The 19429-nt window shown below is 44.6% G+C and overlaps 1 protein-coding gene across 2 annotated transcripts in view; it reads right to left on the reverse strand.

Annotated features, from left to right (window-relative positions):
* Nucleotides 1-177: 177 nt before the first annotated feature.
* PANK1 (pantothenate kinase 1) overlaps nt 178-19429 on the reverse strand; it is a 104529-nt gene continuing 85277 nt past the window's right edge. For both annotated transcript variants that reach the window (XM_075348744.1, XM_075348745.1), the window contains exons 6-7: nt 8688-8813; nt 178-3297 (exon numbers count right to left, since the gene is read on the reverse strand). In XM_075348744.1, coding sequence (XP_075204859.1) covers nt 3238-3297; nt 8688-8813 — 186 coding nt within the window. In that variant the 3' untranslated portion in view covers nt 178-3237. The remainder of the gene's footprint in view (nt 3298-8687; nt 8814-19429) is intronic.

Below are 19429 nucleotides of genomic sequence, written 5' to 3' on the forward strand. Positions count from 1 at the left end.
AACCAAGGTAAATATCGGGTTGGTTACCCGATATTTACCTTAGTTACCAAGCGCAGCATCGCTTCCACGCGTCGCTGCTGGCTGGGGGCTGGTCACTGGTTCCTGGTGAGATCTGCCTCTGTGAAAGCTCACCAGCAACCCGTGTAGCGACGCTCCAGCGATCCCTGCCAGGTCAGGTTGCTGGTGGGATCGCTGGAGCGTCGCTTAGTGTGACGGTACCTTTAGGAAATCCTGTAAACATGCACTGTTGGAGGGCCTTGAGGTCTGGAGTTGGGAACACTGCTCAAAGCAAGGGGCAGAAGTATCCAGCTTATGATCTGCCAATGATAAAGCAGCATGTTAACTATAGGGATGTGCACCGAGGATAAGCTCAACCCTTCTGCCCCTTTGAGCAATCGGAGAAGGTTTCGGGACCCAGACGAACGTGCTTCACTGGCAATGAGTGGAGAACCGTTTCATTCTAGAAATCACTGCTAGTCCATGATCCAATGGACACTTCAAACAAGCATCTATAACACTAGACTCCTGAGGGTGTGAGGGTATTTCTCCTCGAAAATTGACTTTTTCTAAAGGAGATTAATTTTAGGCTTTGCCATATTAACTTGGATTTATAAAATTAATATGGATTGTGACTGCCCATGAAAATTATGAGAAATTGGCCACTGAACTTTACTGCTTCTTTTTCAGTTTGTCAAACCTTAGGATGTTGATAATGGTCATACACATAAGATGAATGCTGAACCCACTGATTTTGATAGGAATAGGCGACAATCTAATGTGTATAGGGACTTCCCAACACCCGTGATGTCAGGGGAGTGAATGATCAGGTTATGGGATTTTAACACGCTTCATCTTTTTTTGGGCTCAGGTTAGATAGAAGTGTCTGGCAGCTGCTTATTTCCTTCTCCCAACTAAGCGCACATGTATGCATTGGTGACGTGAAGGATCATATGTATGGGGGAGGACTGGAGAAATAGGTTTCAGCTAAATTAGTATTATTTCTACAGCTAAGTAATGTGTATGTCAAGCCTAGATCCTCAGTCTTTTATGCCTATATCCAGGTCTGTATGGCTTCAAACGTCCAAGTGCCAATGTTTCTATGTCCAGCATTAAAACCGCACTTCTTGAGACAAAATGGCTGTTATAGAAAACTATGGAATACATTTTGGGATCAATATTTTTTGGTATTCTTTGTGCCAAGCCCAAAGGAAATGTGAAGAGGAAACCAGACATATGTGAAGTGTTCATGTACCTATGTGCCTGTGTACTTAGTGGTCCTAAAATGATGCACTTAGTTTGGTATATTATACAGAAAGTGTCCATAATGTCAGCTGATCTAGCTATCCTACAGACTGTAATGTAGTGTTAGGCCGGGGCTATATGGCGACTTCGACCACAGCACAGGTCAATTGGCCAAAGATCTCTACGTGTCGCTGCTAGAACTGGGTTGCAATACACCCTGTTGGGTCCAGGATTCGCAAGGAAGAGCAGACATGCATACTGTGACCGCAACAACCCAGTGACATTTTTTTGCAATGTACTTTCTGCGGTGCCTAAGGGGTGGGATTGTGACCCCATGTATCTGGATTATGCTGAGATGAAGCATCTGCACATAGTGACGTCTGGATGCTTGACCTGTTGCGGCCTAAGTCGCCTCATAGCGTCAGCTTTAAAATGACTCAACGGCGAGTTTTAGCATTTAAGCATCAATTATAGAACTATAAAAAGGCACAGGACATATGGGTAAAATGGGTAGGGGGAGTATCATTAAAGTTCCACAATATCTCTTACATGTGAATTCTTATTCAGATCAAGTACAATGAAACTTTATGTAAAAACAGTTTGATCTATCAAAGAGCTACAATATAATCTGGAATCGCACAAGACCACAATCGGACCCAATACGTCAGTCCTAAGTGAATAAGGAGGCCTTCCTGGAGGCTCTTGTGTCCTCGGATTGTGTCCCTAAACAGCCTCATTCTGGCGGCACTGATTGGACAGTGTCACGCCACTGATCGAGGGTTAGGTAACACCCAGTTGTCAATTTATTCATGGATATCCAAGAGGAAGAATAGAGGAACAGCACAACACACAGCTCTAAGAAAAGAGGAATACCAACATTTAATAGAACAAATGTCAGGGGAATTAACAGGAACTTTTTCAGTAAATTTTGCATACCTTATGTTCATTTAAAGGGAATGTCTAATCAGAAAATTATCTGTTAAAATCAGGATTTTATGTTAAAAGTACATCTTTTTCATATCATGTTTAAAATATTTTTTTTCTGATAATTTCAATCTTGTCACGGAGGATACTATAGACTCCTACTTCTTGTTCTTTACAGAATAATTTTCAGCAGTCTCATTATCTTAACAGACAGGAGTACAGTGATAAGTAACATTTCAATACACAGCTGGTAACACATGATCTACCAATCATGATAGGGCAGCTGTGATATCATCTTTCTCTCTCTCCTTTCCGTGACGTTTGTACACGCTCATTAGATGCTTTAATGCAATAGCCTATGCGTCAGTCTATTGCTGCTAATGTACATGTGAACTTTCTGAAAGAAAACTGCTAGTGTGAAAATGGCAGGATTTCTATATTTTTTCTCTTTTAATGAAGATTGCAAAATGGGAGAAAAAAAGCATAGGTGCAACTTAAAAAGCGGATTTAAGCAGTAGGTCGTTTTCTGATGGTACATTCCCTGTGTATGTATTGGGTCCAATATACGCAGGATTAAAGGAAAACTGTCGGACTGGGACTCTGACATTAAACATTTAGTTGTCTAGTGATATCCTATATTTTACTACACAGACCCATATGGAAAATAACTATATGAAGTCATTGTGAAGTCACATACATCCTACACAAGTACAGAGATGACTCTTCAGACTATCCGAATAGATGTTAAAATATAAATAGGATCTATAGGTTTTCCTGCAGCCGCCCCTCACAAAGGGAAGATTAAAAGGCTATTTACATGAAAATAAATAGAAAGAATTACTGCGTTACAATTAGTTCCCAATCACTACAGTACATTTGGCCATGTTGCACAGTTTTTTACAGTAAAATATACAGATATCTGTACAGTCTCTCAGTGTTATGTCCGAGGAGTCTTTAACTATTTACAGGGTATAACATGAAGGTGTGCAATAGTTTTATGTGTCCTCTGGAATCCTATTAACGATCCTTTCAGACACTGAGCAGCACAAATGTTGGACGTGGCGTCTTCTTTTAATGATCCTCATTCATCTTGAAAAGCTCCAGCAGGGCCCCAACCGCTCCAAAGTAACCCTGTAATGCACAAATAGACACGCTTTACACCGCACTTTACTTTCTAGTTGCCTTGATTACATTTAGTAGAGATTTTGCAAAATATCACAAAATCACTTTATTTAAAGGGAGTCTGTCAACAGGATTTTGCAATGTAAGCTGAAGACAGCATGCTGAAAGGGTTAAAACAGTAAAGACATCTGTGTTTCTCTTATCTGTGTCTGAGCTATTGTTTACTCCTACTAAGGGGATTATTGCTCTGCTGTAATTGACACCTCACAGTGAATGCACAATCACTATAGAGAGCCTGGTGTGGGCGGGGACAGGTCCCAGCTCTGCTACACTCAATTCTGAGATAAAGTCAGAACCGCTGCACACAGTAATCTAAGATAAACATGGTCAGTTTCAGAATTTCTTTGACTACAACATGCTGCTCTCAGATGAAGTAGCAAAAACCGGGTGACAGATTACCTTTAAAGGGGTTTTCGAGCACTTTTATATTGATGATCTATCAATGAAGCCGGATGTGATCAGTTGAGCAGCTGCACAACTATGTAATGGCCATGACCAGGTACTGTACAACTGTCCCTACTCTAATGAACCGGTGAGGGTCTACAGGACCCCACTGTGACCACCATACAGTTGGCAAATCTGCTCTTCGGCTCCATGGCTACGAACATCTGGCCAACATCTGGAGGGTACCATGTGTCACATCCCACCGATCTAATATTAATGACCTTTCCTAAAGATATGCCAACAATATAAAAATTACTGGACAAGCCCTTTAAAATTTATACTCCTTTCCCTATGAAGACTCACTCCAATGTGCAGGCCACTAGGTATCTCCCTTCTGTCCAACTTGCTGTTCACTATCTCATGTTTAATCCCTTTGTAAAAGCAGAGACAAAAAGATGGATGAGGTCTTTGTCTCTCAGCACAAGTCACTGGACACAGGCAATGCTAGGAAATGAGGGAAAGGAAATTCCAGCACCTATAGTGCTGGCAGAATGCAGATAATGAAAAATCATCCCCTCAAAAAGAACGAATGGCAACCTACAGAGCATAAAAATTAGCACAGGTCCTGGAAATATTTGACCGGTATAAGCACAACAGTTTATCTTGTTGTGGAGGTTGACAGGGGCACAGCCATGCTTTTCTATTGAGATTTGTGTGTAATAAGGGGTGCACTTTAGGGCTCCGCCACACATCCGTGAAAACCACGTCCGTGTAAAACGGGCCGTTTTTCGGGTCCGTTTTCCGCTTTTTATGTCCGTTTTTATGGTATGTGTGGCCTGCGTGTGTATCCCGTATGCTAGCCGTATGTGCGTGTGGAATGTCCGTGTGTGCGTGAGTGAAATAACTGACATGTGTATGTGTTGTCCGTGTGAAATGTACGTGTGTGATGCAAAATGTCGTTACTACATGTCGGAAGACAGAGTAGCGGGATGAGAATGAACTCGGGTGAACTTCACCCGACTTCATTGTCATGCCGCGGCTCTGTCTTTGTGCCGTGTACTGATTAGCGGTCACCTGTGAAGGATTCACCGGTGACCGGTAATCCCCCGAGTGACTGAAGTGTCCCCCCCTCTCTCATACTCACCGATCCCCGATCACCGGCGCTGCACGGCGTTCACACTGCTCCGGCGGCTTTTTCTAATTTGAAAAAGCCGGCCGCCCATTAATCAATCTCGTATTCCCTGCTTTACCCGCCCACCGGCGGCTGTGATTGGTTGCAGTGAGACACGCCCACCATGCTGAGTGACAGGTGTCACACTGCACCCAATCACAGCAGCCGGTGGGCGTGTCTATACTGTGCAGTAAAATAAATAAATAAATAATTAAAAAAAACGGCGTGCGGTCCCCCCCCATTTTAATACCAGCCAGATAAAGCCATACGGCTGAAGGCTGGTATTCTCAGGATGGGGAGCTCCACGTTATGGGGGGCCCCCCACCCTAACAATATCAGTCAGCAGCCGCCCAGAATTGCCGCATACATTATATGCGACAGTTCTGGGACAGTACCCGGCTCTTCCCGATTTACCCTGGTGCGTTGGCAAATCGGGGTAATAAGGAGTTATTGGCAGCCCATAGCTGCCAATAAGTCCTAGATTAATCATGTCAGGCGTCTATGAGACACCTTCCATGATTAATCTGTAAGTTACAGTAAATAAACACACACACCCGAAAAATCCTTTATTAGAAATAAAAAACACAAACACATTCCCTCATTACCAATTTATTAACCCCGACAAACCCTCCATGTCCGGCGTACTCCACGGTCCTCCAGCGTCGCGTCCAGCTCTGCTGCATGGAGGTGACAGGAGCTGCAGAATACACCGCCGCTCCGGTCACCTCCACGCAGCTAATGAGATGAGTAGCGCGATCAGCAGCTGTCAGTCTGGTAACTCGCGGCCACCGCTGGATCCAGCGGTGGCCGAGGGTAACCTCAGTGACAGCAGCTGATCGCGCTACTCATCTCATTAGCTGCGTGGAGGTGACCGGAGCGGCGGTGTCTTCTGCAGCTCCTGTCACCTCCATGCAGCAGAGCTGAACGCGACGCTGGAGGACCGTGGAGTACGCCGGACATGGAGGGTTTGTCGGGGTTAATAAATTGGTAATGAGGGAATGTGTTTGTGTTTTTTATTTCTAATAAAGGATTTTTCGGGTGTGTGTGTTTATTTACTGTAACTTACAGATTAATCATGGAAGGTGTCTCATAGACGCCTGACATGATTAATCTAGGACTTATTGGCAGCTATGGGCTGCCATTAACTCCTTATTACCCCGATTTGCCAACGCACCAGGGTAAATCGGGAAGAGCCGGGTACAGCCCCAGAACTGTCGCATATAATGTATGCGGCAATTCTGGGCGGCTGCTGACTGATATTGTTAGGGTGGGGGGCCCCCCATAACGTGGAGCTCCCCATCCTGAGAATACCAGCCTTCAGCCGTATGGCTTTATCTGGCTGGTATTAAAATGGGGGGGGACCGCACGCCGTTTTTTTTAATTATTTATTTATTTATTTTACTGCACAGTATAGACACGCCCACCGGCTGCTGTGATTGGGTGCAGTGTGACACCTTTCACTCAGCGTGGTGGGCGTGTCTCACCAACCAATCACAGCCGCCGGTGGGCGGGTAAAGCAGGGAATACGAGATTGATTAATGGGCGGCCGGCTTTTTCAAAAGAGGAAAAGCCGCCGGAGTTTTTATAACAGCCGTTCAGCGCCGCGCTGGAGATCGGGGAATGGTAAGTATGAGAGAGGGGGGAACTGACCGACAGACAGCTAGAGGGACAGACAGACATAGAGACCGACCGACGGACTGAGGGAGAGAACGAAACATAAAAAGAAAAAAGACTGACATGACATGAAAAAAGCACAAAACATACAGGGAACAAACAGAGATGTGTCCGTGTCACTCGGACGTGCGCACAGACCCATTGACTTTCATTGGGTCCGTGCTGCGTGTGGCGTGAATAAAACGGACATGCTGGCGTGAGACACGGCCCACAAAACGCATCACGGAGACGGACAAACGGACATAACCAAAAACGCAAGTGTAACCGCTGAGATATAGTAACATTGGTGCACGTTTGGCCGTGTCTCCAGTATACACGGAAACGGACCAAACACGCACGTTTTTCACGGATGTGTGGCGGAAGCCTTAAGTTTAGAGGGATTTCACATGTCACAGTGTTGTATGATTAGGTAAAGATATGATATATAATTTAATATAATTGCAATACTACCGGATTTATTTTATTGTCTGAGTGGCCTCTGTTATACCTGAGAAGTGACATTATTGGTGGCTCCATGGATGGCAGTATTTACACTATATGTTGTATCCTAATTGTATCACTATTTAGGTATAGCATTGGTGGCTCAAAATGGTAACATCTCCACTATAGATATCATTCTACCTATATAAAGCAGCACTACAGCATTTTGTTGTCTTTTAGTGCTTTACACTTTTTTTGTTGCAATAATGCAATGTGTAAACACGTTTTGTTATACACATGTGATTTTGTCCAGATGAAGGAGATTGAATCTCTGAAACGTTGTACAATAAAATCATCATCGAGCTGCTTTTGGACTGTCTTTTCCTTCACGGCAGCGCCGCATTAACCCCTTCCACCACTGCCTTACATTATGCATCCATGAGGGGCTGCGGCAGCCGTCTCTTCCAAACGGCTTACAGGTGGTTGTGACTTTCACAACCTGACAAGGTGAGCCTTTACAGTGTCTTACCCTCTTTTTCTCACTCGGATAAGACCCTGATTCCTCTTTTCTGTCCTCCAGTTGATTTCAATATCACGGTACATAGCAGAATACGCTGATGCTGAATCTGTCATGGAGCCCATGCTGATAGCAGAGTCTGTAAAGCCTGCTTTACACGTTGCAATTTCGCATACGATATCGTATGCGATTTGCAACGCCCCCATCGTATGTGTGGCACGTTCAATTTGTTGAATGTGCTGCACAAACGATTAACCCCCGTCACACGTACTTACCTTCCATACGACCTCGATGTGGGCGGCAAACGTCCACTTCTTGGAATGGGAGGGACGTTCGGCGTCACAGCGACGTCACGCGGCAGCCGGCCAATAGAAGCGGAGGGGCGGAGATGAGCGGGACGTAGACATCCCGCCCACCTCCTTCCCGCATTGCCGGCGGGAGCCGCTGGAGGCAGGTAAGATCTGTTCAATTTTCCTGGGGTGTCACACACTGCGATGTGTTCTGTCTCGGGAACATTGAACAACCCGACGTGCAATTTGTCAGGATTCAACGACGTGCATGCGATGAACGTTTTAACGTTCAATCGCAATCCTACGTAGCTGTTACACGCTACAATGTACCTTACGATGCCGGATGTGCGTCACTTACGACGTGACCCCGCCGACACATTGTAAGATATATTGCAGCGTGTAAAGCGGGCTTAACTCTCATCTCTCTTCTCCTCAATGATCTTCTAAGCTATTAACTAGTTGAAACTTCAACGTTGACATGGTGAGAAACCAACTTAAAATATGGCCCAGAAGAGGAAAGATAAGGTTAGTAGGTCTTGTAACCTAGATGAGTGCAATGATGGATTCTGCAGTCTACTATGTACTGTAATACACTGCGGCTGTACAGTTTAAGACTTTTAACAAAACCCTATTGCTAAAATGTTTTCAGTAAAAGTTACATGTGTTTCAGTCTTTTCATGGACTGGATATAGTGGCATCCACCTCTCTGGTGAGAACTGGCCTCACCATGTAGAGGATTACAGCCTGTGAATGCATACACATTATGTACCCCCTCTCCAGTGGGGAGTCTAAGGTCCTATTAGTCAGAACCTCACCGATTAGGTTACTATGGATTTGCTATAAGTGTGATGGGCAGAGTGCCCCTTAAAACACCTTTTCTCACCTCATGTTCCAAAAATAGGGCTTTTAGTTGTCCCTTTGACCAGTAATCCATTGCATAGGATAGCAGCTTCATGGAAACCATGTTAATCCGTAGAAAGTTCCCGACAAACAGAACTCTATCAATGTTCTACAAATGGAGGGATAAAAAATAATTACAATAAAAAAACAAAGATTAACCAGCTCCTCTATTTAAGCAGAGTATCACTCACATGTCAACACATTCAGTGGTGCATGGGGTTATTATAATATAATAATATATTAATATTTACTCACTTCTACAGCACCATTTATTCCATAGCAGTTTACATACATCAGCATCACTGTCCCCATTGGGGCTCACAATCTAAATCCCTTATCATTATGTCTTTGGAGTGTGGGAGAAACCAAAGAACCTGGAAGAAAGTCATGTAAACACGGGGAGAACATACAAACTCCTTGCAGATGTTGTCCTTGGTGGGATTTGAACCAAGACTGCAGTGCTAACCACTGAGCCACCGTGCCGGCCCTATTGTTTAGGAACAGACATCGAATTCAGAGCAGGGTACTCCGACTCTCCAGAATAATTTTAAAAAACCGTCATTATTCATATATACATAATGTGAAATAGAAAAAATGAAGGTCCAGCAGACTCACGCATTTCACGTCATCTTACTGGTGGTCTAATTTCGACTTGTCATAAAGAAGATTTATTTTAATAATTTAGAGTGCTTGAGTACTTCAATGTTAACTGTATAAAAAAATGTTATACTTTTCTTTTTTTTTTCAATAGTAAAACCAGTAAGGCTAGTTTCACACTTGCGTTCAGTGGAGTCCGTCACTATGGAGAATAGCGCAGTCCGTTAACGCACTGCGCTATTCTCCATAGACTTGTATGGATGACGCACTGTAACGCAAGTGTCAGCGTTGTATCCGCCGGACGACGCAGCGTCGTTATTTTGACGCTGCGTCGGGCGGAAGGAACGCAGCATGTAAAGTTTTTTTGAGCAGCGGAATCCTTTGGATTTCACTGCGCATGCTCTCTCTGGCTCCCTCCACCCGTAACCAGGGTACACATCGGGTAACCAAGGAACCCTGGTTATGTGTGCCGGGAGCCCGACACTTCCCTGCTCGGCTCCGCCCCCTCCCCGCACTCCGTATGTATACACACACACAATCGCACGCACGCACACACACACACACACACACTCACTCACCTGTCCCCCAGCGATGCAGTCCCCGCGGCACTGACGTCCTCAGCCATGGCCCTGCTCGGCTCCACCCACCGCACTCCGCCCCCCGCTCCTGCCCCCCGCACACATTGTCGGCGACCGAACGATCAGCTGATCACCCAGTGGCCGGCTACTGTGAGTGATCGGCTGATCACCCGGCAGCCGGCTACTGTGAGTGATCGGCTGATCACCCGGCGGCCGGCTACTGTTAGTGATCAGCTGATCGTTCACAATAGTCTGCTGACGGTAAAACTGTAAAAAAAACAAACAAAACAAAACGAATTGCGTTGTTTTGCAGCATCCGTTGCATCCGTTGTGCCACTATATGCAACACATCCGTTGCATCCGTCACACAACGCAATGCAACGGATGCCGTTCAACGCAAGACTGAAACTAGCCTAACACAGCATTTTTGATGTATCAGAGTGTTTTCTGAGAATAAACTACAATCAAAGACGACCATGGAGGGAGTGGATTTCCTAAAGGGTACTTCTCACATAGCGAGATCGCTGCTGAATCAGAGGTTTTGGTGACGCAGCAGTGACCTCATCAGCGATCTCGCTGTGTGTGACACTAAGCAGCGACCTGGCCCCTGCTGTGAGATCGCTGATCATTACACACTGTTCTGGTTCACTTTTTGGTCGTCGGGCTCCCGCAGGGCAGGACGCATCGCTGTGTTTGATGCTGTGTGACAGGGTCCCAATGACTGCCGAGATCGTTATACAGGCCGCTACTGCGACCTCTATTGTTACGCCGTCATTGGTAAGATCTGACTGTGTGACATCTCACCAGTGACCTCCCAACGACTTACTAGCGATCCTGACCAGGTTGTATCGTGGTCGGAATCACTGGTACATCGTTTAGTGTGACGGTACCCTAAGGGGTAGTTTGCACACTACGACTTCGCAGGTGCGATGTCGGTGGGGTCAAATCGAAAGTGACGCACATCCGGCGTCGCTCTCGACATCGAAGTGAGTAAATCGTTTTTGATAAGATTAACGGGCGCAAAAGCGTCGAAATCGTATCCTCGGTGTAGCATCGGTCATTTCCATAATTTCGGAAGGACGGATGTTACGATGTTCCTTGTTCCTGTGGCAGCACACATCTCTGTATATGAAGCTACAGGAGCGAGGAACATCTCCTTACCTGCATCCCGGCTGCAATGAGGAAGGAAGGAGATGGGCGGGATGTTTACGTCCCGCTCATCTCCGTCCCTCTGCGTCTATTGGCTGCCTGCCGTGTGACGTTGCTGTGACGCCGCACGACCCGCCCCCTTAGGAAGAAGGTGGTTCGCCGTCTAGAGCGACGTCGCAGGGCAGGTATGTGCATGTGAAGCTGCCGTAGCGATAATGTTCGCTACGGCAGCTATCACAAGATATCGCAGCTGCGACGGGGGCGGGTATTATCGTGCTCGGCATCGCTATCATCAGCTTGCGATGTCGTAGTGTGCAAAGTACCCCTAAGACTTCTAATCTGGATCTTCCTTATCTATGTGGTTTTGTATCCCCCTCCTCCCTCAGTGGTGATTGACAGCAGTGGTTTACTGAGCTTTCCCTGCAGACACAGAGCTCACTCCAGGTAAGCCAGCGCTGTTAGTCACCAATGAGGGAAGTATGGGCAAAACCAATGGGCGAGCAGTGCACAGGCCCTCTTGAGCACACCAAGGGTGCAACCAGCAGCTTAATCAGTATATTTTATAAGACTTCAGTTTCTGCAGAACAGAGGCAGCAATTAGAACACTAAAAGGCTTCTTTCACATCAGCGTTTTTTTGACGAACGTCAAAAAAACGCAAATCGCATATGACTGGATCCTGCTGAATGCATGCAAATGCAAGTGTTATTTTACAGGATCCTTTCACTTGCAGTTTATGGGTGGGCATTGGAGTCAAGTGATGGGGAGTCAGTGGAACTTGACTTGACAGCCTGCAAATACACACGCTACTGTTGAAGGGTGAGGGAGGAGAGAGAGAGGGGAGAGATAGAGGAGACAGAGAGAGAGGAGAGAGAGAAAGGGGAGAGGAGGGAGGAGAGAGGAGAGAGAGAGAGAGGTGAGAGGAGGGAGGAGAGAGGAGAGAGAGGAGAGAGGAGAGAGAGAGAGACTCTCTGTGATCATGCCAGGCTGATTTCTGGGCTTCTCAGTAGAGGAAACAGGATGCTGTCTATCAGCATACCACCGTTCACATGCGGTTGCGTGCGGTACAGTCAGGATCCAGTGACATGCAGTATTTGGTTGAAGGTCAAAAATGCTAAAAGTAGCGTTTTTTGAAACAAGGTAAAAAAACCGCAAACCAACGGATCCGGTATATGACGCATGCAGACGATTCTTACCACAATTCCACTGAAAATGCATTGAAATGACAACGCATTTGACAAGGATCCGGTCAGATGCATTTTTGACGTCTATCAAAAAAACGCTGATGTGAAAGCAGCCTTGGGCTTTACATGTTACGATCTATCGTGCGATTGCACAAGCGATCGTACCCGCCCCGTCATTTGTGTGTCACGGGCAAATCGCTGCCCGTGTGGCACAAAGTCGTTAAACCGCCATCACACGTACTTACCTGCTGAGCGACCTCGCTGTGGGTGGCGACCATCCTCTTCCTGAAGGGGGAGGGACGTTCGGCGTCACAGCGACGTCAGCCACCGGTCAATAGAAGCAGAGGGGCGGAGATGAGCGGGACGTAAACATCCCGCCCACCTCCTTCCTTCCGCATAGCCGGCGGGTGCTGCGGGACGCAGGTAAGCTGTGTTCATCGTCCCCGTTGTGTCACACGGAGCAATGTGTGCCATCCCGGGTACGATGAACAACCGCCACCATGTTAAATAAACAATTTTTTAAAACTGAGCAACGAGTACATGACTCACGATTTATGAGCGATTCTGCATCGCTCGGAGGTGTCACACGAGACGATAGCGGCTTACAATAAGCGGGTTTTGCGGCATCTTTGCGGTTTTCTTTCGGTGCGTTTTTTTATGCAGATGTGTCTCCAGTACTTGTTTAATGAAGATAGCTTGATTGCGTTTTCTGCAGAGTTTTTGGACTTCCTCATTGTTTTCTATGGTGAAAAAAAACTGAAAAAAAAATGCTGAAAGAATTGACCATTTTCAAAAACGCAGCAGTTTTCCAACTCTGTCAGAAAGGAAAAAATTAAGCAATCGTATGCATAAGATTTCTGAACTCTCATAGCTTTTGCTGGCACTACAGGTTTTAATTTGCATAAAAAAAAAAATACAGCAAAAACACAGTGTGAACATGGCCTAAGTGTATGTGCACTCAACGTCTTTCAGGATGGATTCTACTTGAAACCCACTTGACCTAGCGCTAAAAAAAAAGGACAAAAACAAGGAACATAGCAATAGAATAGCAATATAGAAATAGAAAAAGGATTTGCTGTTCATATGCTTCCGTCTTTTTTAAATTCTTTTATCTGCTTCAGGCCTCGAAAGTCATGAAGCAGATAAAAGAAGTGACCGGGCCAGTTTTCTAAGCGCCAAGCTCAGTATTTTATATGTACTGTTAACAGACAAAAAAAAAAAAAAAAGACACCGGCACCAAAAATGTCACAAACACAGAAGATATAATAAAGCATCTTCAGCAAAAACACCCCTGAAACATCTTCTGCTGGAAAGACTCAGTAGGTACACTGGGATCTAAAAGACGTCTTGTGCACATACCCTACGGGGGAGAATCTATTGTGCCTATATCCCCTTAAAGACTATGGGCTTATCTTGTACTGTCAGTTTGGGGCAAGAGGCTATTTGGTTATGGGCAGAGGTCGTCTTTTAGACACTGGTGCACCTGCTGAGCTTTCCCAGGGGCAGCGGATTCAGGAAAACGCTAGCGCTCATTTTCTTGATGCAGCTTAGTCAACGGTTTTGTCCACTGTCGGCGTCTGGTACTTTGAATTTCCATGTATCAAGAGTGGAGAAGAGGGAGTGTATCACTTCTTTTAACCATTTCACGGTTTCCAAACCCTGAAGCGGCTAAAAGAGAAGACATAAGATGGAATATGTACACAGCAATGTCGTTTTGACATAGTCGTTTATTTTGCCCATTTTTATGGTACACACTAGCGTATAAAAGAAAAAATCAGTCCGATTTTCATTTGGAGAAGTAGAACAATTTTTTTTTCTCGTCATCCGTACGCAATCCATTTTTTTTTTCTCAACGGTTTATTAATTTACACTCATTTCCAGAACCATTTACAGTGCTCTATGCTGAACAATATCCGGAAAAAACGGACGCTATTAGGATTCTATTTTTTTCTCGCACCCATAGACTTTAATAGGGGAGTCTCATCCGATTTCCACAAACGCTTGCAGCATGTTGTGATTTTTTTTTTCTCAGGCCAAATACTATTGAGAAAAAAAAATCTGCTCTGCCTTATTGAATAATATTGATCTGAGTGCAATCCCTTTTTTTCTTGCATTGCACTCGTCTCAGTTATACGCAAGTGTGAGCGAGCCAAAGGAAGAAGCTCCGTCCTACCGATTTGTTGTCCTGGCATTATCCAGACTGTAGTGCAGTCCATTTGCCACTAGATGTCAGCACTTGACAAGCCTGTAATATGAAGTCCTATGTACACAGATCAGCCATAACATTAGTGTACTATGCAGCTCCTTCTACAGCACTCTGGGAAGCAATAAGTCTACTGACACTCTACTCTCATAGTCTGAGATAACAATTTCAGCAATTTGTGCTCTTCTGTTAGATTGGACCAAAGGACTATCCTCCACTGCCCCCATAAATAGACTATAGGGTTGTTTGGCTTTGGGTCAGAAGTCGTAAGTCACTCTTAGGCCCGTTTCACACGTCAGTGAAAAACACTGACGTTTTTCACTGGCGTGTAAAACACGCACATGTCCCTCCGTGTGGCGTGAATTACGGCACACGTGGGTTGTCTAAGTGCAATCCGGGCTCCGTTCTCCGTGATTGCACTTAGAAATCAACTCACCTGGGCGCGCTCCCACTCTCCATGGTGCTGATCGCTCCCGCGGTGCAGCATCCGGCCGGCGGTGACCCCTGCAGCAGCTGCTTCCTGGTCGGCTGTGTCGTGCATCATGAATATGCGCGACAGTAATGAGCCGGCTCAGAAGCAGCAGGGAGAACAGGCTGCAGAGAGCGCGGCTGAAGCCGGGTGAGTAAAAATGTTTTTTATTTTAAAAGCACATTTTTTTCTGGCACGTGTTTCACGGACCACACCACTGCGTGGTCCGTCGGACATCAGTGATGCCAGAAAAAAATGGACATGTCTCCGTGCGGCAATCACGCACACGCAGGTACACCGCACGGAGACACGTGCAATGATAAATCACTGATGTGTGAGCAGACCCATTCATTATAATGGGTCTGCGTATGTCCGTGATTCTGGTACGTTTAAAAAAAAGCACAAACGTATCAGAATCACTGACGTGTGAAACGGGCCTTAATGACAGCATGCAGCGTGCATGGTGTCATGATTCCCCGGGATTCCAAGACGCGAGTGGGCGTTAACGTGACCATGTGTGCGACTTACATACTTGCAGTCCTGTGCCGATTAGACTTGTTCAGGTTCTCTGCATAGAAGTAAATTGAGAGAAGCCAGCTAGTCTAGTCAGCACGTCTGCAAGTGTGCAAATCATACAAATGTGGTCACGTGATTACCCACTCACATCAGGAATACAGGGGAATCGTGCCATAATGCACACTACACGCTGTCATTTTTCAGCAGTCTGCAGTCACATAGAATAACTGCAGACGTCTGACCCAGCCAGACAACCCCTTTAAAGGGAACCAATCACCAGGATTTTAAGCTAAAGCCAGTGCTATACTGGCACTATCAGGCTGATTCTATACATACCTGTAGTGGTCAGCTCAGATGTTTAGGTTTTGAAATCCAAAAAAGTAAAGTTTATAAAATCAGCAGCGTCTTGAGTGACAGCAGCTGAGGAGCAAATAATATATTCATACTTATCCCCTCCCCCTGTTAGAATTAGCGTAAGTATTATACAAATGATTCACTTTGCTGCAGGACCTGTGTGAGGTCACACCCATGTGACCTGGTATCCAGCTTTGTTGGCTGAGGCCCCGCCCCTTCTGGTCACATGGGTATAACCTCCTGCAACAGACAAAGGAAATCGTTTGTATAATACTTATGCCAATTCTAACAGGGGGAGGGGATAACTATGAATATATTATCTGCTCCTTTGCTGCTGTCACTCAACAAGCAGCTATTTTTTATCAACTTTACTTTTCTGGAAACTTTTTTTGAAAACGTATACATCCGAGCTGACCACTACAGGTATGTAGAGAATCAGCCTGATAGTGCCTGTATAGCACTGGCTTTAGCTTATATACGAAAATCCTGGTGATTGGTTCCCTTTACGTCTCCTATATACAGTAGAGAGTTGATTATCGGCTGACTGCTACCTCTCCTGAATTTCCCAAACAAAGGATTGCACGGCTATGCCAAGCCGTCCTGTGTTCTCTATAATAGAGTCATCCAGCAATGAATTACATCTCCTGGAGAATTTAAATGGGTTGTCCCACAAACAAAGTTCATTTTAATCAATAGACCTTGGAGTAATAATAATTTCCACAATTGGATATGTTTTAAAAAAAAAATATTCCTGTGATGAGATAATCTTATATACAGTCATATGAAAAAGTTTGGGCACCCCTATTAATGTTAACCTTTTTTCTTTATAACAATTTGGGTTTTTGCAACAGCTATTTCAGTTTCATATATCTAATAACTGATGGACTGAGTAATATTTCTGGATTGAAATGAGGTTTATTGTACTAACAGAAAATGTGTAATCCGCATTTAAACAAAATTTGACCGGTGCAAAAGTATGGGCACCTCAACATAAAAGTGACTTTAATATTTTGTAGATCCTCCTTTTGCAAAAATAACAGCCTCTAGTCGCTTCCTGTAGCTTTTAATGAGTTCCTGGATGAAGGTATATTTGACCATTCCGGTTTACAAAACAATTCCAGTTCAGTTAAGTTTGATGGTCGCCGAGCATGGACAGCCGCTTCAAATCATCCCACAGATGTTCAATGATATTCAGGTCTGGGGACTGGGATGGCCACTCCAGAACATTGTAATTGTTCCTCTGCATGAATGCCTGAGTAGATTTGGAGCGGTGTTTTGGATCATTGTCTTGCTGAAATATCCATCCCCTGCGTAACTTCAACTTCATCACTGATTCTTGCACATTATTGTCAAGAATCTGCTGATACTGAGTTGAATCCATGCGACCCTCAACTTTAACAAGATTCCCGGTGCCGGCATTGGCCACACAGCCCCAAAGCATGATGGAACCTCCACCAAATTTTACTGTGGGTAGCAAGTGCTTTTCTTGGAATGCCGTGTTTTTTTGCCTCCTTGCATAACGCCTTTTTGTATGACCAAACAACTCAATCTTTGTTTCATCAGTCCACAGGACCTTCTTCCAAAATGTAACTGGCTTGTCCAAATGTGCTTTTGCATACCTCATGCGACTGTTTGTGGCGTGCTTGCAGAAACGGCTTCTTTCGCATCACTCTCCCATACAGCTTCTCCTTGTGCAACGTGCGCTGTATTGTTGACCGATGCACATTGACACCATCTGCAGCAAGATGATGCTGTAGGTCTTTGGAGGTGGTCTGTGGATTGTCCTTGACTGTTCTCATCATTCTTCTTCTCTGCCTTTCTGATATTTTTCTTGGCCTGCCACTTCTGGGCTTAACAAGAACTGTACCTGTGTTCTTCCATTTCCTTACTATGTTCCTCACAGTGGAAACTGACAGTTTAAATCTCTGAGACAACTTTTTGTATCCTTCCCCTGAACAACTATGTTGAATAATCTGTTTTCAGATCATTTAAGAGTTGTTTTGAGGAGCCCATGATGCCACTCTTCATAGGAGATTCAAATAGGAGAACAACTTGCAAGTGGCCACCTTAAATACCTTTTCTCATGATTGGATACACCTGCCTATGAAGTTCAAAGCTCAATGAGGTTACAAAACCAATTTAGTGCTTTAGTAAGTCAGTAAAAAGTAGTTAGGAGTGTTCAAATCAAGATATTGATAAGGGTGCCCATACTTTTGCACCGGTCAAATTTTGTTTAAATGCAGATTGCACATTTTCTGTTAGTACAATAAACCTCATTTCAATCCAGAAATATTACTCAGTCCATCAGTTATTAGATATATGAAAGTGAAATAGCTGTTGCAAAAACCCAAATTGTTATAAAGAAAAAAGATTAACATTAATAGGGGTGCCCAAACTTTTTCATATGACTGTATGTGCCCCTGCTATGCAGTGTGTAATGGCTGTGTCTGAGTCCCGTACAGGGACATGGTTTAAACATGGTCTAATGATGGCACATTTCCTGAGTTGGGGAGAAAATAAAGTATACACACATTACAAACTATTCTTTTGGTTGAGGTAAAACATTAAAAAAAAAAAAAAAGACAGGGAAATGTTTTACTTCACAAAAAGAATCAGCTATGATCCCATTCTGTAATGTCAGTATACTCTTATCTCAGCACAGGAATATTTTTTCTTTAAAACACATTGAGGAACTTATTATTATTCCAAGATCGATTGACTAAAATGAACGTTAAAATTAACTTTGATCGTGAGTAGCCCCTTTACGTTTGACAGTCAGTCATCAGAAATCAGACTTGCTGGATGTTTTTCTCCCTATATAATCTGTCAGTAGGAGAGTCAAGGGGTCCTCATACAAATTAGACGATTAGTGTAATGTGTAGGGGGGTCTTCAGGTTACCAGTTGTCCTTCCTTGGCCATGACGACCCCACAAGAGCTGCCATTTTTTAAGATGCTGGACCCAGCAGACTAGCCATCCTTTCTCCGATCCTTACACTTACCCATGTTTCCTGCTTCCAACACTTCAACTTTAAAAACTGTTGCATTGCTGCCTAATATACAGTATACTCTCTTCAACAAGTAACGATGTAATAAGACGTTATTCACTAAAGCTTTGTTGGTTTTAATGTTATGGATGTTTGGTGTATGTACAGTACATCGCCAAACACAACAACAGCAAAAAATGAGATACTAGAAAATAAAAAAATATAAATGGTGTGAAAACAGTAGATGCAAACCAAAAAATCCTTAAACTGTTGATAAATTTAAAGGACACAAGGACGCTTCAATAACTAGGCTTCAATAACTTGTGGAGGCCCCATGCTTGATAGGATGCGCCTACGTTGGGTGGCATTTTTATGAAGCAGTAGGACTGGTAGCATGAGTATTGAGTACTCCCCTACACAAAATATGCCCAAATTCCCCACAGCTATGATTATACAATATGCTACCAATAAAACGCACAACAGGGTCATGGAATGAAACTCCTGGAGAGAAAGTCCATGCGATGGGGATGACTAGGCCAAGAGGCAGGTCCCTACAGCTTCTCCTAGCCTCCCTCCCTTGGACAGTCAAGTCCATCCCTATGTGTCTGTATAAAGTCCTGTCAGTCAATGGTAACTGGGTTGAGTAAGGCCAGCCAGGGGCAACCTGTAGGACTAGTCATCCAAGTGGCTGT

This window comes from Anomaloglossus baeobatrachus, chromosome 5, assembly GCF_048569485.1.
Source record: "Anomaloglossus baeobatrachus isolate aAnoBae1 chromosome 5, aAnoBae1.hap1, whole genome shotgun sequence".
NCBI lineage: Eukaryota > Metazoa > Chordata > Amphibia > Anura > Aromobatidae > Anomaloglossus > Anomaloglossus baeobatrachus.